The 22,084-nt window shown below is 40.7% G+C and overlaps 1 protein-coding gene across 4 annotated transcripts in view; it reads right to left on the bottom strand.

Moving 5' to 3' along the window:
* Nucleotides 1-1,345: 1,345 nt before the first annotated feature.
* Nucleotides 1,346-22,084, bottom strand: part of OXNAD1 (oxidoreductase NAD binding domain containing 1) — a 79,671-nt gene continuing 58,932 nt past the window's right edge. For all 4 annotated transcript variants that reach the window (XM_077268862.1, XM_077268861.1, XM_077268859.1 and 1 more), the window contains exons 8-9: nt 9,731-9,839; nt 1,346-1,708 (exon numbers count right to left, since the gene is read on the bottom strand). In XM_077268862.1, the coding sequence (XP_077124977.1) occupies nt 1,554-1,708; nt 9,731-9,839 (264 nt within the window). In that variant the 3' untranslated portion in view covers nt 1,346-1,553. The remainder of the gene's footprint in view (nt 1,709-9,730; nt 9,840-22,084) is intronic.

The following is a 22,084-nucleotide window of genomic DNA, read 5'->3' as shown; positions in this document are numbered from 1 at the left end:
AACCATGGACCCTCTCTAGGCTATTAATATCTGCCCTCAGTCACTGGCTTTACCACTCTGGCGGAGAAAATTGCGCGGGAGCCCACGCCAATTTTTTCCGCCATTTAACCCTTTATTTTAGCAGCTACAGCGCTGAAATTTTGCACATACACACTACTAACATTAGTAGTGTGGAATATGCAAAAAAAAAGGGGATATGAGATGGTTTACTATATGTAGTAAACCATGTCTCATATCCTGTCGGGTTTGGGAAGGAGAAATTAAAACCCGGCAATTGAATTACCGGCTATTCACAGATATCGCGCTGAATGAAATCTAAATACAGAATATATATATATATGTGTCTCAATGACATATATATATATATATATATATATATATATATATATATATATATATATATATATATACTGTATATATGTTTTCCCGAACATTTGAGCACATAAATCCATTAGATGTCGGTTTTGCAAGCCTGCGCGAAAATCTCGCAGTACGGATGCCATACGGATTACATACGGAGGATGCCATGCGCAAAATACGCTGACACACCCTGACTACGGATCACTATTTTGGGAACATTTCTCCGTATTACGGCCGTAAAATACGGACCGTATTGTCTTACGCCGAGTGTGATGCCGGCCTAAGAGTGTTGCACAACCTGTGGCCCTCCAGCAGCAGATCTCACCCATAATACTGTCAGCAGACCACCCCAACAACGTCAACATATAATTACATATTTTACCACATATTTTGGTTCACATTCTCCTATTTTCCTCCTCTAAAACCGAGGTGCGAAAAATACAGTAATTGGTGAATGAGTGACAAGACAAAATAAGGAACCCACAAATGGGGAAAAAAGGTTTTTTGAGGGGTGGTCCAGGGGCTACAAATTATCAGTCATCCAAATGTTAGGTGAAAAATAGATCACTGGAGGTCAAACACGGACACTGACCCACAGAAACTGAACAGAGTGGCAGCGGTCATACATGGCTGCCGTCCTGCATAAACAGAGCGAACAAGTCCACCGTTATAGCAACTGGCGAGGGGATTCAGAGCACGCTGTTCATACTGGAGTCATGGCTTCAGTTACCGGAGCTATGAATGGTGACCCTTTTAACAGACCAATTACAATGGATTTTTCTTACATTCGCTCAGGTTTTTTTTTTCTTTACTTCTAATGCGTACCACATCATCCTCCACTAGATTGACAGCAAAAATGTGATGTAAACCGGAGAGAAAATGACTAAATGCAGTGTGAACAGAAAGTGAAGCATCTATATGTCTCGTTAACCATGTAGGTGTATGAAAGGATTGATGCGTTGTAAATAAGGGTGCAGCACGCAAATTTCAGTTCACAAATGTACAATTTAAATTAAAAAAATATTAAGTGAAATGAACATAAAATATCATCCATTTTTCCCCCCCATCAGTGTAAGTAAGCTGTTAAAATGTACGAGCGGCAGACAAGTCAATAATTTATTATTTTAAAATAATTTCCCCGCATCCTCCCTGAGAAGAGGCGGCTTACAGGAGAGCATCATTACACTGCTCCTCTACCACCACTTTTCAAAGTAAATTTGTTCTCTAGGCACATGGAGGTCTTCAAGTTGTTTGCACATGGACTCGATCATAGGAGGTGGTCCACATATGTAACACAGATGATCCCTAGAAACATAATTTGCTAGATGACTTTCAGAAATTCTTCCCTCTGTAATCAAACAAACAAATCACATAATATATTAGCCTTCTTCCCACAATTAAAAATGTATCCCCCATCCTATCCTGTTTGCAATAAAGGTGTGTTATCAAATATATACATTTTTCAAAAGTAGAAAAAGTAGACCACTTACCAACAAAGACCCCTCAAAATACCCCATTCTAGTCGGGTCTATATCTCATCTTTGCTGGAGACGTCCTCGAGTAATTCTTGATAATTAGGTCGAGAATGCTCAGGGCAAGAAAAGTGACATCTATGGCCATGTATTCTAAAGTTATGTAGGTTCTACGTTACATGATTCAAATATTGCTTTGATTTGAGCAATGCACATGGTGTTCCTTCACAAAAATTTGGCACCATTTACTGTTCAACAGCATGTCAAGTCTCACAGCAGAAAGCTTCTTATTATTGCCATTGTGAATTAAAAAAAAAAAACTAAAGAGTTGCTCGACCATGGTAAAAACATTGAGAAGGAAAATGGAGTGTTTTTCCAAAAAGAATTTCTTTGCTTTGGACTATCCCTTTTTGTTAGAAGTCTTGATATTAAACTAATGGCAGGTTATCCTGCTGCCGAGGCCAATGATAACCTATTGTCTCAGGGGAAACGAGTAGGCAAATGTTTATCTGCAGCACCTAGTAAAAAAATTCTGTGACCCACTTGTGGTGTCAATATGATCACTGAATCCCTAGGTGAATTCATTAACAGATATAGATTGTGAAATGGAGTCTCTTATGGGGGGCTCTGCTGTTCTGGTACCTCAGGGGCTCTGCCAATGTGACATGGCATGCTCAAATCAGTCCAGCACAATGTCAACTCCAATATGGCGCTTCTTCCCTTCTGAGCTTTGCACTGTCCCTCAAAAGTAGAAATTGCACAACAAATTTTGGGGTCATTTTCTCCTGCTATTATTGTGAAAATAAAAAATTTGGTGTAAAAAACATTTTTGTGTTTTTTATTTTCACGGCTTTACGTTATAAACTTCCGTGAAGCAGTTAGAGGTTCAAGATGCTCACCACACACCTAGATACATTCCTTGAGGGGTCTAGCTTCCAAAATGGTGTGACTTATGGGGTTGTTTCATTGTTTAGGCACATCAAAGGATCACCAAACGAGACAGACCATTCCATCAAAGTCTGCGTTCCAAAACGTCACTCCTTTTCTGTGCCCCGCCATGAGCCCAGACAGTAGATTACTCCCACATATGGGGTATCGGCATACTCAGGAGAACTTGCAAAACAAATTATATGGTGCAATTTCTCCTGTTACCCTTGTAAAAATGGAAAATTTGGGACTAAACATTTTTGTGGGGAAATTTTTTATTTTTTTTATTTTCACGGTTTTACATTATAAATTTCTGTGAAGCACCTGGGGGTTCACACACCTAGACAAGTTCCTTGAGGGGGTCTGGTTTCCAAAATGGTGTCACTTGTGGGGGGGGGGGTTTCCACTGTTTAGGCACATCAGGGGCTCCCCAAATGCAATATGGCGTCTACTAATTATTCCAGCAAATTCTGCATTCAAAAAGTCACATGGCGCTCCTTCCCTTCCAAGTCCTGCCGTATGCCCAAACAGTTGTTTTCCCCCATATATGGGGTATTAGCATGCTCAGAAAAAATTGCACAACAAATTTTGTGGTCCATTTTTTACTGTTACCCATGCAAAAATGAAGATTTAAATTTTGTGACAAAGTTAAATGTTCATGTTTTCCTTCCACATTCCAAAAATTTGTGAAGCACCTGAAGGGTTAATAAACTTCTTGAATGTGGTTTTGAGCAACTTAAGGGGTGTAGTTTTTAGAATGGTGTAAAGTTTGGGTATTTTCAGCCATATAGACCCCTCAAATTCACTTCAAATGTGATGTGGTCCCTAAAAAAAAATGGTTTTGTAAATTTTGTTGGAAAAATGAGAAATCGCTGGTCAACTTTTAACCCGTATAACTTCCTAACATAAAAAAAAAATATGTTTCAAAAGTTGTGCTGATGTAAAGTCGACATTTGGGAAATATTAACTATTTTGTGTGACATGACTGATTTAAGGGCATAAACATTTTAGCAAAATTGCCATTATTTCCCCACAAATAAACGCAAGTCATATCGAAGAAATTTTACCACTATCATGAAGTATAATATGTCACGAAAAAAACAATCTCAGAATCACTGGGATCTGTTAAAGTGTTAGAGAGTTATTATCTCATAAAGTGACAGTGGTCAGAATTGTAAAAATTGGCCTGGTTGTTTGCGTGCCAACAGCCATGGGGGGTAAATAGGTTAAAACCTTACCAAGTGTAAAAAATGACCTCAATGTGAAAATGGGTCGAGAAGGCCTAAGGCCCAACTACAGACATTCAGCAATTTTATTATTACACCTACTACATATTGGGATAGGATCTTGTAGATGGGAATAGTCCGAACCTCTGCAAAATGGGATTGGGGACTATGCGCTGATAGGGCCATTGACTATAATGATGCAGATGGCGTTACAGAGGGATATTCATCCTTAGAAGACTGTTGGAGTCAGACAGCAAGATGTAGCTGACTGCATCTTGCTGCCGGACTCAACTATGCATATACGGCTACACGACAGAGCACACTATGACTCTGTCTCTATCATTATAATCAATGGCCCGGTTAGCTCATACTCCTGAATTCCGCTTTGTAGGGGGTTCAGATTTAAGTACCGGCTGAGCCACTGAACATATACTAAAACGTGATGAGAACACTGCCTAAGAGGGAAGAAGGAGCAGTGGACAGGCAGATAACTGACCAAGCACAGCTGCTACATCACACCAGAACAGCCCATCCACCGCTGCAAAATTAGCTGTAAGCTCCCATGGTATTGCAGGGACCACTGGTTTGACACCACCGCAGTAGACACAGTAAATATTAATAGAAATAGTCTCAAACTAATTGAAAAAAATCACAACAAATTTTTAATTATCAGAAGAAGCGAAAGTACACATTGTGGTTACTACTACCATGTTAATAAGACCAAATACTTCATGTTCTGTTCTAAAGCCCAGAAAGCATTAACATTTCCACATCCCTGCTGGAGCTCTCCGCTTGCCATCACTAAAACACTTCTACTGCTATTCTTTAAAGTCTGTTGAGCCTAAATGCCAGCACTTAGTGGTTAGTGAAATTTTTCACTTGTAGAACTGCAGTACCATTTTCTTTATAAAATGCTACAAACAACAAATGTAACCTAATTACAGGAAGAGAGGCAGCAAATTAATGCATGCGCACCCTATAAATCTAAGTGAAAAGCTTCTCCTGCCTAGTCTATTAACCTTAAGTATAAGTTATATGTGTACACAACACAAAATACTGCCAGTAAGAGCCCAGGCAGATGTTTTCTTACAGCTCAAGTTTCTGCTCTAGCACGGTCAGGGTGAAGAGGTTTCACCTTTTGTCTCTCTGACAGTCATCAAACAATGTTCTGCCAAGAACACCTTGAAGATGCTTTTGGATTTAAAGGGGTTGTCAGAATAAAAATATGAAGAAAAAAAGACAGATGCAAGGACTATCGGGATGGCTGGCAAATCAGAGGAATATCTGAGGACTCATCATTCAACTGACAGCTGGAGAACTGAAGAATGAGTCATCACCACTTCCTGTCCTGCTGGAGATCAGCTGCCCATTTCATTTTTGACACCTATCCTTGCTTTTGAATGTAATAAATACAATATTATATATATATATATATATATATATATATATATATATATATATATATATATATATATACATATACACACACACACATATACACACATATAACTTAATTAAATAACTAAGAAACAGAGTCTTCATGAGATTGAAGAGGCTTTTGAGGGAATTTATCGCTAGGATTTTGCTATCTAATTTGGGAGCAGCATGATGTAGGGGCAGAGAACCTGACTCGAGCGATGTATCACTTACTGGGCTGCTTGCTGTACCTTATATAAAATCAGTGTATCAGTGTTTTATCAGCAGATTATTATTTGGCCTGCTGCCAGGTAGTACAACCCGCCCACCCTCAATGATTAGCAGCTTTCTGCCTAAGCACAGTGAACACAGAAAGCAGCCAATCAGTGATGTGGACGGGGTTATACAGAGCTCAGCATTTAGAGAACTGCAAGATCTGCAGCTGAAAAGAGTTTTTAATTAAAAATACAGAGACAAGTAAAGTAAGAAATACATCGCTGGAATCGGGGTCTCGGCTCCTACATCATGATGTGGTCAGATTGGGCTAGCAAGAACTTGGTGATAAGATTCCCTCTAAATGGGTTTACCCAAAAGCTCAAGTAATCCTGCATCTACCAAGTAGGGAATAGTGATGAGCGAGTGTACTCGTTACTCGGGTTTCTCCGAGCATGCTAGGGTGGTCTCCGAGTACTTGGATGTGCTCAGAGATTAAGTTTTCGTCGCTGCAGCTGCATGATTTGCGACTGCTAGACAACCTGAATACATGTGGGGGTTGCCTGTTTGTTAGGGAATCCCCACATGTATCCCCACATCTGAGCATGCCGAAACACTCGGAGTCCACGGAAATCTCGAGTAACAAGCACTCTTGCTCATCACTAGTAGCAAATAAATTGATTACTGCAGGTCTGACCAGTGATGCCGAGAACAGGACACAGCCCTGTCTAGAACGGAGTGCAGGTGCATGTGCTCTATACGACTGCTGGAGAAAGAAGAGTACACTGCTGAGCTATTTACGCTAGTCACAATGACAATGAATGGAGCGGAGTTCCAGCATGTGCACTTTTGCTTCATTGAAGTTGTGGCTCAGGAGATCCGTTCTCTTTATCGATAGTGATCCCAGCAGAATGGACTCCAGAGATCAATAGGTTATCCTCAGGATAGAGGCTAAACATGAAATTTTGGAAAAAAACTCTTTAATGACCAATACATAAACCAAGTGGTAAGGTACACTTAGACCTCATGCAGTGAACGTGTATAGAGGTGCATGGTGGTAAAGTGGTTTTCCCACAAGCAAAGCACATTTTAAGTAATAGATCTTGGAAAATAAATAAGTTCCACAATTGGATGTGTTAAAAAAATGTCCCTGTGCTGAAATAATGATATAAATGTGCCCCTGCTGTGTACTGTGGCTGTGTCTTACCAGGCAGGAACATGGTCTGATCATACCACAGCTCCTGGGCAGGAGAGAACAGTACAAAGCAGGGGCACATTTATAAGATTATTTCAGCACAGGAACATTTTTTTAAACACATCCAATTGTGGAAACGATTATTGTTCCAAGATCTACTGATTAAAATTAACTCCTTTAAAGCATCACACCAGTGCTTTTTGTATTGATCCGCTGGAGTGCTGCTTTAAATTTAAGTCCTATGCCCCTTGTGTGATATTCACCTCCTGGCATTTTCATCCATTTTTGCTGCCACTCCCGAAAAGTTGTTTAATGGAGCTGTACTGAGGTCACTTTATAATACAAGTCTATAAAAGACTTGAAAAAATCAAAAGAATCAATGCAGCACAGCCCCCCTGGCGTGAAGACAATATCACGTGGAGTCTGTGAAGCTATACCAGATCATACAGCAAAGAGCGGAGGTGCTAGCGTGAGGCATAAAAGTCCATGATAATAGCAATCAAAAAGAAGAACGCCAAAGCACTCACCGGTCTTGCAGTTCAACAAGTCTTTATTATCTCATGTGCAAAAAATGGAGATTCTTCACGGCACACGGGAGGACAAAGTGCAGGGTGCGGCGGACGAGACAACGGCCGTTTCGCGCTTAGGACAGCGCTTCAACGGGTCACAACGGGACCCGTTGAAGCGCTGTCCTAAGCGCGAAACGGCCGTTGTCTCGTCCGCCGCACCCTGCACTTTGTCCTCCCGTGTGCCGTGAAGAATCTCCATTTTTTGCACATGAGATAATAAAGACTTGTTGAACTGCAAGACCGGTGAGTGCTTTGGCGTTCTTCTTTTTGATTGCTATAAAAGACTTGTTCTGGCTCTCACAGATCTGCATTGTGCTCTTGTGACATAGCCTCTGACTTCCAGCCAGTCACAAGATGCGCTGGAGGAATGGGGCGGCACTGAAAAAAAAACTGTCAAGACGCTGGAGGGTGAGAGTATATGACCAGGGGCTTAGATTAAAAGCGCCACCCCAACGCTGAAAAACAAAAATGCTGGAGTGGTGCTTTAACCCCTTAATGACCACCAATGCGCATTAAAACGGCAGCCGCTAAGGGGCCATATTCCTTCGTTTCAGTTTTAAAACAGCTAACGGGAATAAGGTTATTGCACCACCCAAGGTCAGAAAATTTCCAGGGTTTCAGCTAAGAGGGGTGGCTGAGACCCTGGAGAACACGCTCAGGGCCAGTTTTTCCAGTTCCCGATCACGTGATCATCGTCATTCAATGATTTAAAAAAAAAATGAAAAAAAATGTGCCAGCTATTAAAACATTTCTCTTTCTTCTGACATGATATATATGTCCCCAAGCCCTTCTACCCTGCTACCTCCACCATCCCCCGGTCCCTCTAGCTCCATCTTATATTCCTGAAAAAAAAAAAAATGGCGTGCACATGTGTAGTGCGTCCGCCGAGATCTGGCACTCAGCACCAGCAGGGATTTTTCCTATATGTTCATTTTGATCAATGTGATAGACCCTATCACAGTAATCAAAAGCCAATAATTAGTAAGTCACTTCCCCTTGTGTCATCCCCTTAGTCAGGTTACACTTTTCTCATTTTATAATTTTTCTTTCATACTTTGCTATTAGGGTTAGGGTTGACGTTAGGTTTTTTCAAAAGTTTTAAAAAAAAAAAGACGACAATATAATGATTAATGTTGAGAGCGAGTGTTTGGTACTCAAATTTGCATCAGGGGTCGCTAGGGCACCCGCGATACTTGGTACATACTGGAGCACCCGATGCAATCTCGAATAGCGAGGATTTGCGCTCAACACTAACGACGACATATTCAATATGACGACCTAATGTTATCAAATTCTGTGTAGTACTTTTGGGTTAAAAATCCTCACTATACCCCTGAATAAAATTGTTGAGTGTTGTAGTCTCCAAAATGGGGTCACTTATGGGGGGTTTCCACTGTGTAGGCACATCAGGGGCTCTCCAAACGAGACATGATGTCTGCTATCGATTCCAGACATTTTTGCGTTCAAAAACTCAAACAGTGCAGCTTCACTTCCTGCCGTGTGCCCAAATAGTAGTTTTCCCCCACATATATCAGTGTACTCAGAAGAAATTGCACAACAAGTTTTCTCCTGGTATCCTTGTAAAAGTAAAAATATTTTGTGGTAAAGCAAAATTTTTGTGAAAAGTAAAATTAATTGTTTCCTTCCTCATTCCATTAATTTCTGTGAAGCACCTGAAGGGTTAATAAACTTGTTGAATATGGTTTTGAGCACTTTGAGTGGTGCAGTTTTTAGAATAGTGTAATTTTTGGGTATTTTCTGTTGTACAGACCCCTCAAGTCACTTCAAATGTGATATGGTCCTTAAAAAAAATGGCTTTGTAAATTTTGCTTGAAAATTGTCAAATTGGTTATCAACTTTTAACCATTATAACTTCCTAACGAAAAAAAAAATGTTTCAAAAGTTGTGCTGATGTAAAGTAGACATGTGGGAAAAGTTATTTATTAACTATTTTGTGTGATATAACTCTCTGACTACTATAAAGGTTATTTTCTCATAATCCGATACATAGTTCTGGTTAGATTGAAAATATATACATTTACTTCCAACTTTTGCTATGACAAATACCTAAATGAATAGGATCTATATAGTTTCTGAAAAGCTCTAAACTTTAGCATCTTGTTAAATGGATTATACATGGACTTTCTAAAAATGCATGTCTTGTCGGGGTTAAAAGAAATACTTTCACTGCACTTGAAGCTAAAAATAATCAGAATTAGTCAAACACAAACTAAACTAATCACAGTTTCTCAACATTTCATAACTTTAAGTGGCCCCTGCATTCCTGAATATTGTGTTCCAGCAATTCATGACGGATACTTGAACCATGTCCAGCCATAAGGACTTGCTCACCAGTGATGAACGGCTGAAGTTCTGTACACACTTCTGAACTCTGCTGCGTGACATGAAAGCTGCATGTTATTTTTCCCGGAAAACTGTGCATCAAATTAAGAATGTTTTTCTGCAAGAAAAAAAAAGAAAAAAAAAAAAAAGAAGAAAAGCAAATCATAAACAAAGAAACTAATTAAGGAGGCAATCAGACCAAGGAGAAAAACATGGAGGCTCCTAGAGGACAAATCAGTGCCATTTTAATTCCATCTTTAAGTATACTATTCATCCAAAAACGCTGCATAGATCTTATATTTGAAGAATTACACACATACAGAGAACTGATGGTTCATGAGCCTCAGAGAATATATTATAAAGCTTTCTGCATGCGGTAGGGATTACCTGCGGCCTCGCATCCTATTACTGGCATGTATCAACACCAGGGGTATCAACACCAGGGGTATTATGCACATGTTAAGCATTTGCAGCAGATATTTTTGCTCCAAAAACATGTCTCTTGGCAGTAAAATGCTTGAGTTTTTTCGCCATTCATTTGAATGGGGGGAAAAAAACCCGGAAAGAACTGACATCCTGCAGGTTTGTAACTGCGGCGTGTGAAAGATTTCAGAAATCTCATTGACTTTTGCTGGTACAGTAAAAAGCTGTGTTTTTCTTGGCAGAAACGCAACGTGTGAATAAGCCTTAATAAAAGTGAATTTAGTAATAACACCATTGACGGGAAGTTTGCATGTGCCGGTAAGTAATACGGAACTCTTTAGCGAATGACCCATTTTGATAAAGGGAATAATAACCCCCTATTTGCCAATTTATTCATATATTTCTAGGAGGAAAAACAGAAGAGGAGAACAATGCAGAGGTTTAAGAAAAGATGCCCTAGATTTTTTTTTTATTTCACAAGTAATTCAAGTATTTGTGAAAACAGACATAGGAGGAAAGACCCTTCGGTTTTTTTTGTCTAAAGTTACTACTCCATAATATTAAATTAAAATTACATAAGCATTGAAACGGATCGTCCCTTTAAGAACGTATACAAACATGAAGCCAAGAGAAGAAAAAAAGGAAACAAACAAAAGCTCCAGAACATAAGAGCACAGCTGGAATGTGGGCAAAGTGTTTACATAGAAAAAATGGAATTAGTCCCCATTTGTTGTACAGTACGCACACATAGGTACGTGTTGGTTTTACTACAGACTAGTTGTGTCAAATGTAATGTGGTCTGGAAAAAAAAAAAGGGCTAAATTTGAGCACGCCGCACTTAATTTACCTTTCCGAGTACTATTCGTAAAGAGAACATTTGCATTTTGAAAGCATTACGGCTGTTGATTTCCTCTCGTGTGCAGCTGTGAAGGTGGCAGAGGTGAAACCATTTCCACTCAAATTGAATGTAGGCAACAAATGAGCTGCAGAAAACAGTTTGTAGGCTTTTGTTCACACCATTTATTCCAGGCATTGCCTCTCCCTATCCCACTGGGCAGTACTTACACTCACAATGAAGCCAGCAGCCAGGCTGAGCTTTAGTCGATAATAGACACCGGCAGGCCATTGTTTACTGACTTAAATGCACTGTTCTAAATATGGGAAATAAATGGCTGACTTGGAAATGCTGCTTTATGTGATTTTGAATTTTATTTCAGACACGGCGTTATTTGTTCAAATCCTCAACATCACAAGAATCACAAACACAGAACTACGGTATGGGGCAAAATGGTTATCCTTACTTGACGAGCGTTCAGTAACAAAAGGTTGTAAAAACTGCGGGGAACAATTTGGTGGGAATTCACAGTGTATAATAAATATGGATTCCCTCTATTAGTATTAGGTGAAAAAGCAAAAGGTATTCATACATACTGGGAGAGAAGGTCCATGAGGACTGGGCTCCAGGACTAAGGATAAATGTCAAAACATAATTGTTACTATGCAGTTAAAAACATGCCGAGAAAAAACTAAAAGCTAAAAAGGATTAAGGATCCATAAGTGTTTCGGGTCAGCAACCCTTAATCATAGCTGTTGCTAACCCGAAAGGCGTAAGCTTATGGATCCTTAATCTTTACTATCTTTTTGTTTTTTTCTCACCATATATTTAAAGGGAATCTGTTACTACATTTCACCTACCGTATCTAATTTATTAATATGGGCATACAGGTTATAGACTGCTGAAAACAGTCCTACCTGTGTGTCAGATGTGTTGTTGCTGAGAAATCATCTTTATATAAATGACGTCTTCCGGGGTCTGGGGAGGATGCTGCCTGGAAGATAACTCTGCCTCCAGAGCTTATTTTACATGGTTACCAGTGTGCTGCATGATGGTTACCAGTGTGATGTGCAATAGCCGCTCTCTGCCCTCCGGATCTCACTGCAGAGCTGTGTGTGATTATACCTGACACATCTGCAGGTTCTTCTCAGCTTCAGCTCACAGGCAGACAGGGTGCAATATTGTTGCAATATAACAGAGCTCAGAGATCTGCAAAAATGTGTTTGCAAGAACCAAAATGTAATTTCTCCTGTTCTGTGTTAGGCATTTGTCTCACTGGTAACTGCACCTTTTATTTAAAATAATCTCTGGAGGCAGAGTTATCTTCCAGGCAATGTCCTCCCTATAGCCTGGAAGAGGTCATTTACAGATATAAAAAACATGGATTTCTCTGAAAAAAGACATCAGATCACAGATATTAAAGTATCATTTTATTCAGCTTCCTATGACCTACATGCCCGTAAGGACGGCTTAGGAGAGTTGATCCTACTGACAGATTCCCTTTAATTGCACAGTAAAAGTTATGTTTTATCATTGTGCTGGAGCCCAGTCCTCATGGACCTTCTCTTCCATTTCTGCCCTAGAAACCAGTCTGGTGTTTTCCTACACCACGCCCTGACCAAACAATGTCTTTCAAGTTTCAAATGCAAATTCAAGTGCTTTTCACATTTGTGCTCTCTGGAAGGTCAGCCGATTACCATTTTTTTCCTCTTTCTATTCATACATTCTACCAGCTGTCTATTTGACTAATCTATCCAAAAGGGGGGATTAAAAATACATGCAAAAGATGAGACACCGGGTCTACGCGTTTCAAGATGACCAAGATATTCATCTCGAAACGCGTAGACCTGGTGTCATCTTTTGTGTGTATTTTTAATCCCCCCTTTGGATTTTTCCGTACTATAATAAATGTGATAATACCTACAAATAACTGAAGCACATACCAAGTAAAAAATTAAAAAAAAAATGTACAAATATTAACACACAACTATTTAAAAAGATTCAGTGGATAAATACTCACATATGGACCTGGGACCACAGGAATTACTATACCCATGCCATAAGCATATTCAAAAAATGGATAAATATCCAGAGCATATGAAGAATTTTTTCTCTCTAAGGTTCCTCAAAAAGGGGCTACCTTATATGTGGAGCAAAGCTTTCTTGAATGTTAATAAATGTTATATAATTCAACGTATTTCTCTTTGCAAATAGTGCTTTTGGACTCATGTCAGTCAAATTTGGTATTCAATATAACATTCATAAAGCATAGACACATAAATAAGGAAAAGAGTTTTCCATACAGCTCTATTTAAATGCCCATATAGCTTATGGCTCTATGTAAAAACCTTTGTGGCTCCTCACAGCCAAATTGTCTACATATAGAATTATAAGATTGCTTGCTATCTCTATATCCAAAAAACAACCAATAACATTAAAGTGCATAGTGTCAAAACGACATTGCTGTGCACATGTTCAGATTTACCGTATGTCACCTTTTTACCTACTTCCGGGTTCAGGTCCCCGAAATAGTTGACAGAGACATTCTCATTCATCGGGCACCTTCAGCTAGGAAACCGCTAGCTCTCCATACGTCACAGTACTAAGCGAAAGCCGCGGCAAGAACGAAGGGGAAGCTGCCTCAAGTAAATGACCGCCGGTGCTTTCCTGAAGTGGCTTCACTTGGAAAAACTTGCCAGCATCTAAATGGTCCTATGCGCACAAACCTTACAATAAAAATACTGTGCAAAAGTATTCCGTTGCCAAACAAGGCAAAATGTCAGTATTACAAATGACTATTAGGGATTGTTTCGGGCAAAGTGCTTGTTTATTTTTTTTTTTAAACAGAAGAAAAAAAAACACAAAAAATAATAATCAGATGATATCAGAACCTATATTTTATTAAAAAGTTAAACTGAAATCTAAAACTCATATTCCTCATAAGTCTGACATGCTGACAGATGGACGCCCCAGATACAAAGCACTAAGAATATTTTTGTCTTTCTGGTGCTTTGTACTGTTCTTCATAGAGGTATATTTATTCATGCATTGTGCACAGATCTAAATAACTGCTGTCTATGTTGGTTTTCTGTTGCTTTGCATTGGCAAAAGTTCATTTCTTTGAAGAAAATAAAAAAAAACAAGAAACAGAGAAACATTCAGAATTATTCTCTGATCTGTAAGGTTGCATATTGTAGTTTGCCAATTTGTACGACAAATAAACAAAAGGGACCTACGGTAATTATTTTTCATTTTGAAGTGGAGGAAACCAGATTTAATGCAGGATTTAGTATGTAGGCATGCAGCAGACTCAGAAGTAGTACTGGGAATCCATGGTTTGCTCGGTTGCGCCACCCTTGACCACTGGCTGGGTCTTGAATTGCACCTCAGACTTGTTTAAGCAGTCGTCTTTTTCTTACTCTCTGGATGACCTGACTAATAGTCTGGTAGTTCCCAGAAAAATTGTAGTTCTGTAAAGGGATAACTCCAGGAGTGGATATAAGGAGCAAAACAGAAAAAACAAATGCATCTTTGTTTTGTAGTTATTCCCTCCAGAGGTGGCAGATAGCAATCCTTCAGAAATTTAGAGATTTTGGTGCGATTCCCACATCCGCTTTTCACAGTCTTTGAGTATGTGAACTAGACCGCCTCATAGGCATACGTTAGGCTTTCGAATTCAGATAAAATACACACAAGCCGGTCTTTGCACTGCGGATGGTACTTAGATCCCGAAACACGAATATGTGAATACGGCATATGAAAATGTCGAAATGATTCATATAAAGTGGATAATCATGTAACATCTATTTTAAAAGGGTTGTTTGGTCCTAAACAACAAGTCTGCAGTCAATCTACGTGACTGCACACTTGTGAGTCCTCACATCAAGCACGCTGCACACTGAGATGATTCTCCGGTGGCGGCGGGCCTGTAACCACAAATATGCGATATTCATACTCCCGGCCACATGCCCACTGCCTCACTCCATACACTTGCATTGAGCAAGACCATGTGGCCGAGAGCAGGAATATCACAAGACCTCCACCCCCGGCGGCAGCACCGGAGAAATCTCACACTGTGCGTTGTAAGGATTCAGAAGTCTGTAGTCACTCACAGTGACTGCAGACTTGTAGGTTAGGACCAGACAACCCCTTTAAGTCGGTGATTGGCCTCACTGATGCGTTGGGTACAAATGTGGTTTGTCCACTCAGGGAGGAGGTTTCAAGTTGAAATATTCTAAAAGGGGTTTTTTTGCAATAAATTTGAACTTTGTCATATGAGAATATCATTAGAATATGTACTAAAAGCGCCTTCAAGACATTGTCTGCTTTAGACACCTCCTTTTTAGAAGAATGCCTTAACAATGAGCTGATCATAAAGTATCCCTCTATAATGCAATCTATGGAAAAATCTAAGTCCCTGCAGCGCCACCACAGGGTAAATACGGCATTACACAGGGTGGATGTCATTGTACAATGAAGGACAAGATGGGGCAGGTTCTTCAAAATGACAGATGCTTTATATGACCACTCTGCACTCCAGACAAGGTGAGTATCTGAACATGGGACCCCTCTAATTAATGTATTCTCTGAGTAGATCGACATGTGTTAACAAACTATCCAATTATGAAGGAAAGTTCTCATTGGGGGGAACAAAAATTGTGACAACAGCTTCTTTAAACCTTTCCCACAACAGCAAATTTTGTTTCTTCACTTCTGTTTTTTTCCTCCTCTTTTTCCAAGGCCCATATTGTTTTTAACTTTCTGTCAACAAAGACATATGAGGACTTGTTTAATTTTGGTAGTTCTATATGAGACCAGTCATTTTACCATAAAATATACTGGAAAATTACTAAAAAAAATCCAAGTGTGGTAAGATGGCAAAAAAGCAATTCAGTCTTTATTTTTGGGGCTTTGCTTTTAGGATATGCATTGTGTGATAAAACGTACCAGTAATCGTGATTCTTCATTTAAGTACAGTTACAGAAATACAAATCTTGCATTTTATTTATTTTAGTAATGAAAAAAGTCACTAATTTCTAAAAAAAACTAACAATAAATCCATTTGGCTTGTGCTGCCATTGTCAGATAATCATTTCTTAGGCTTTCTATATTATTTTTCTTCATTACTCTCCATTAGTGATGAGTGAATAGCATTATTGCTCGGGTTTTCCAGAGCACGCTCGGGTGGTCTCCGAGTATTTGTTAGTGCTCGGAGATTTAGTTTTCGTCGCTGCAGTTGAATGATTTGCGGCTACTAGACAGGCTGAATACGTGTGAGGAATACCTATTTGTTAAGGAATCTCCACATGTATTCAGGCTGTCCAGCAGCCGTAAATCATGCAGCTGAGGAGACGAAAACTAAATGTCCGAGCCCTACAAAATACTCGGAGATCACCCGAGCGTGCTTGGGGAGACCCGAGCAACAATGCTATTCGCTCATCACTACTCTCCATATAGGGCATTTGAACCTATCGTCATCTGATCACTTGTTCTCTTGTTCCAAATACTACAATACAACTGTAAAATGATAAAATCATGTTCTGCTATGAAGCCCATCCTGAGGCTGGGCTTCAAGAACCAGAGACATGGTAGCCATGGTAGTCCTCAACAGGTTCCCTGCTGTAATGGGGACCCACTGGCACAGTCCGGCATGTCCACAGAACGGAACGCCTCACACACCATTGTCAGAGATTGAAAGTGCCATTTAAAGGGGTTAACAGTAGTAGTCAGCTTAAGCATCAGACATGTGTCATACATGTACATTACATGTCAGAAAGGGGTTAAAGAGGCATGCCATAGACTAGCATGCCGATATTTCACAAAGAAAGACTTAGAGCAAATATAAAAAGTCTATAGTGACTCCTTTAAAAGAGCCTTGCCACATGACCACAGGTGCATTGCATGGCCTATAGGTTTCCTTATGCCAACTTGGCTCCTTCTACAAGGAGAAACGTTACCTCAAATCTCCAGAATGTGCTGAAAGAACAAGGAAGCTTAGGCTTTCTGCACTATCACAGATACCATAATTTCTGGATTATAAGACGGGGGAGTGCATCTTGTAATTCGAATATACCTTACTGGTCACGGTAGATGAGGGTCCCATGGTTGCTACTGGAGGAGGCAAGAGTGGCGCATTGCTGCAGGCCACAGGCTGGGATTAGGGGGTGTTTGGAGGTGTGACACTGGGGAGAGGAGATCTCAGCGCCAAGATCTCCATCTGTGCATGCGCCGCCCCCAGCAGCCATTTTCTCGGATTCCACTGCAAAGCAAACTATGGAAGTACGGGGGCTCCGGGCTTTCACAAAATGTCGGCAGAGACCCCCGCACCACCGAGCACCCGCAGTGTCGCACATCCGAACACCCCCTCATGCCAGTCTAGGATCGGCAGCATCACCCCACTCCTGCTTCTGCCAGCAGTGACCCTGGGACCCCGCTTCACCACAGCCAACACCAGTAAGCAAGAAGACGCAAGAAGACGTATGGATTGTAAGAAGCGCCACCATTTTATTTTTTTTAAAAAAAGGGTTTCTTCCTATTTTTCTCCTAAAAATTTGGGGTGCGTCATAAAATACGATGCATCTTAGAAACCGCAAAATACGGTATGTCAGAAATTCTGTGCACTGTAACTGTTAGGCAACTTCACAAGGGATGCTTCCTCCTGCATTTCTCAAATGTTGCCTTATCAGCGGCAATTCTAATTTTGGGGAATTTAGCTATTTCGTGAAAAAGCTATATAAATATTCTATGCAAATGCAGAAGTCACATGTAGGGGACTATATAACCATATGTAAAAGGCAGCAGTAAAGTATATTGTAGATTATTAAAATTATATTCAAACAAATTGGAAACTACAAAAAACAAACAAAAAATAAGCAAACCACATCTTCTTAAGAAATGCTTACAAGTGGCAGAGTTTCAATAAGTACAGAAGTGATGGGGAACTTGCATTACCATTTTACAACTGCCTGCATCTGCTCTTCCATTGACAGAACAGAAGTTATTAGAAATGATGACCTGCATCTGTAATACAATTTGCAGACTAACAGCAGAAGCCCCTTAAGAAAGTGGGCTAGAAAGTGGGCTAGAAAGTGGGCAGCTGAGACTGAGATCGATATGGTCCGAGCAGTCACATGTGGGAGCAATTACAAAAGGATAAGATACGAGGATGGGACGGGCAACCATCTGCCTGACAAGTCTGCAGGACAGTGAACTTTACAAACGGACCCCCGGCCAAACTCACAACATCAACTTGTCATTCTTGGACAGAACTAGGAAACATGGATAATTTATGGAAACAGCTACACGCATTCCTAATGGATCACCTGTCACTGGGCTGGCTTACACACTGTCTCGGACGCCCCCTGACTTGCCATCAGGTCTGGTATCCAGCTGCATAATTTTTGGTGTAATTGTGAGTAATTTTAATTCTTTTGCACTTCTTAGGAGGGTGGAGTAGAATTAAAGCACCACTCCAGTGTTTATATTTTTTATTTCAGTGCTGGTGCCATTAATCTAAGTTCCCTGGCCCTAGTATTATACTCACCAGCCTACTAGGCAGCACTTCCAACAATCAGAAAATCCAAGAAAAAAATGGAAGCAAAAGCAGCTATAGATAGAAAACATATACCTTTATTAAATACATACAATGTTAAAACTCCTAATATATAGAGGGGAGGTGACAAAGAGACCCCACACAACCTGGTCAGCAGAGAGACTGATAATAAATGTATACACAAAAGATTACAATGAACAGTTTGGTAGGAGATAGCAGGCGCAATATTTTTACAAACTAAAGAGTAGTTATATTCCCATGTTGGATGTAATAATAACATAGTGATAGTCTACTCCAAATCTATGCACAGTCATTACGAAAGTATGGTACCTGCGTATATCAATAGTCTAGCTGCATATGTTTGACCTTAAATTGATGATGGCACTTATCTATACAAGGAGAAAACACTCCTAAAGGAGTAAATGAATGAAACCCCTAGGATCTGTCTGGAAAACTGGAGACGGGTGTCACGTGTCAAGGTATCTGGGATTTGTATGTACTAACAGAGTCCTCTCTTGGGGTAAGTTAAATTAACTGAGGAGGAGATCCCTCCTAAAACATATAAATAAAGTGACTATAAGAGGTCTTATAGGGCACAAACACACACACCAAGTATATGAGGCTCAATGGTCAGCAGAAACAAATTGACATGGTAGACATGTGAAACATAGGTTTCATAGATAATAAAGATAAATATCCAAAGGGACACAACAAGGAAGGATATTAGTGCCTTCCCATACTAAAAACACCAGCCCTCAGCCACCCCAGAAATGCTGCATCCATAAGATGCACCAATTCTGGCGCTTGGTCCCCAGCTCTACCAGATTGCCCTGGCAGTAAGCTCACATGCTGCGAGTGGTAACATCAGTAAGGTTACTGCAGTTCATTGGCTGTGAACTGCGATAACCTTACTGATGTCATCACTCGTCACAGCATCCAGATTCACAAGTTACTCAGTGTCTTCCGGTCGGCCGTGGTGAGAGGTAACGTTACAGATTTCACAGCTCATCACAGCCTCCAGATGTAGCAGAGTCGGGGATTGTCATGAGACGTCCATATTATGGATTATGGCAGATCCTTTGAATTATTATTTTTTTTTTTTAATGGTATTAAATGGGGAAAAGAGGGCAATTGTTGGGGAGCGATTGTTACAATTAAAGAACTTCTGTGTGTTTATTTCTTTTCAATACACAGGGTTAGTAATGTGGGTGTCTGACAGATGCTTCTTGGCTAGGCTAGAGGTCAGCAGACATTACACAGCCGAAATAAATCCCATCTTATGGGGTGAGCTGGTGTTATTAGTCTGGGAAGGGGCCAAAATCCCATGGCCCCTTACCAGCTTGGTAATATCAGTCCGCAGTGGTCTGCTTAGCCTTTGCTGGTTACTAAAAATAGGGGGGACCCCACGTCATTTTTGGGGGGCCCCACTTTTTAAAGGGAACCTGTCACCACGTTTTTGGAAGATGGGATAAAAATAGCGTTAAATAGGGGCAGAGGTGGGCGTTACATTAGAGTGTTTGTTATGCGTTTATTACCCACCTAAGTTGCCGAAATACCTTTGCAAAGTCTCCGTTTTCGCCTGTCAATCAGGCTAGTCTGGTCAGATGGGCGTTGTCTTCCCCCAGATCTTGTTTAGTTTTCCGTTGGTGGCGTAGTGGTGTGCGCATGCCCAAGGTCCCGAATCCTCTGCCAGGGGATTTCAAAGAGCGCGGTGTCCGTTATTGCATTGGTGATCGGTGGGCGCGGCCATCTTCCTTTGGCCGCGCGTGCGCAGAAGCGGCGCTCTGCTTTCCGCGGCGCTCTGCTGGCCGCGGCTTCAGGAAAATGGCCGCCGCGATATCCATCTGCGCACGCGCGGCATCCCGCGGCCATTTTCCTGATGCCGCGGCCAGCAGAGCGCCGCTTCTGCGCACGCGCGGCCAAAGGAAGATGGCCGCGCCCACCGATCACCAATGCAATAACGGACACCGCGCTCTTTGAAATCCCCTGGCAGAGGATTCGGGACCTTGGGCATGCGCACACCACTACGCCACCAACGGAAAACTACGCAAAATCTGGGGGAAGACAACGCCCATCTGACCAGACTAGCCTGATTGACAGGCGAAAACGGAGACTTTGCAAAGGTATTTCGGCAACTTAGGTGGGTAATAAACGCATAACAAACACACTAATGTAACGCCCACCTCTGCCCCTATTTAACGCTATTTTTATCCCATCTTCCAAAAACGTGGTGACAGGTTCCCTTTAAGAAGCAGTAAAGGCTACGCAGACAGCTGTGAGCTGATATTATTAGGCTAGGAAGATCAATGGATGTTGGCCCCTTTCCAGAATAATACAACCAGCCCTCAGCTGTCTGCTTTCCCTCAGCTGGTTATTAAAAATAAGGGGGACCCCCACAGCACTCCCCCTTAAACGAAGCTACACGCGAAACGCGTGTCGGGTTGCCGCTACCATCCACAGGTAATAACACAGTATGTTTTCCTCTTAATGTTGTTCAAAATACCGCCTATGTGTGAAGTATTCCATATTTAGGCTGCCAATTATTTAGGGCTTATGCATTTATTTGAACCACTGGGTCTTGTTTATTTAGTATAAAAAAGGGTTACACTCTTTCTTCCCTACTTATTTTTTGAATAGCCTCTTTTATGTAATCTTTCCACACTTTATGGGAATCACCTACTCAAGGACATACGCATTTTTTGGTAAACATCTGAGATACTTTTTCATGCGCATATCACTTTTTTGTTTTGTTTTTTTGTCACTTTTGGCACTAATTATATGGTAAGAAGCCCTTTTTGGGCTCTTTCACCTGCATTTCATTCATAGTATAAAAAGTTCAGCGCATGACATATACGTATTATAGGTATTTATTGTTTTTGCATATTTGATAGCAATGTATATTTTTTATTTTTTTTGCCTCTGTGGTGGTCTTTTCCTTTTGCATAAATTCTATCCCCACTTTTTTACATTTCTTATGATACTACTGTCCTTTTTTTTTTTTATAAATGTTCTAATAAAGTCTTGTAATTTTATGGCTATCTGCTTCCACGTTCTTTTTTTGATGCATTTACGGTTTTGAAGCTTTGCCACTGATCTAGGCAGCAATTCTTTGTTTTTTGATCCATGCGAGACTAGAAGCTGCCATAACCCGATAGGCTGTGCTACATACAGCCGATGATCAGGTCACCTGTATGTAGCAGAATTCCTCACTTGCTATACGTGCAGACCACCAGGCGGCGCTCATAGCAATCCGGCAGTGACAATCATAGAGGTCTGCTGAAGACCTCTGGTTGTCATGCCAACCCATCGGCGACGCACGGTCATGCGACAGAGGCGCCGATGGGCAGGATTTCCAATGCGCTTCCCGGAAGCATGTGTTAAATGCCGCTGTCAAGAGCTTGCCCGATGTCTGAAAGGGGTTAATGTATTAAGCTATCTATAATATTTATAATATTACAGATGCAAAAAGTGACCCAGTTGGGGTCCTGCTGAGGGTTCCTTAATTTTGATGGCATGAATAGTGCAGCATATTGACTTTTTCTTCCTGGTAAGA

This window comes from Ranitomeya variabilis, chromosome 6, assembly GCF_051348905.1.
Source record: "Ranitomeya variabilis isolate aRanVar5 chromosome 6, aRanVar5.hap1, whole genome shotgun sequence".
Classification (NCBI taxonomy): domain Eukaryota; kingdom Metazoa; phylum Chordata; class Amphibia; order Anura; family Dendrobatidae; genus Ranitomeya; species Ranitomeya variabilis.
Note: the sequence above shows the minus strand (reverse complement) of the source record. Positions and strands in the feature narration are given on the sequence as shown.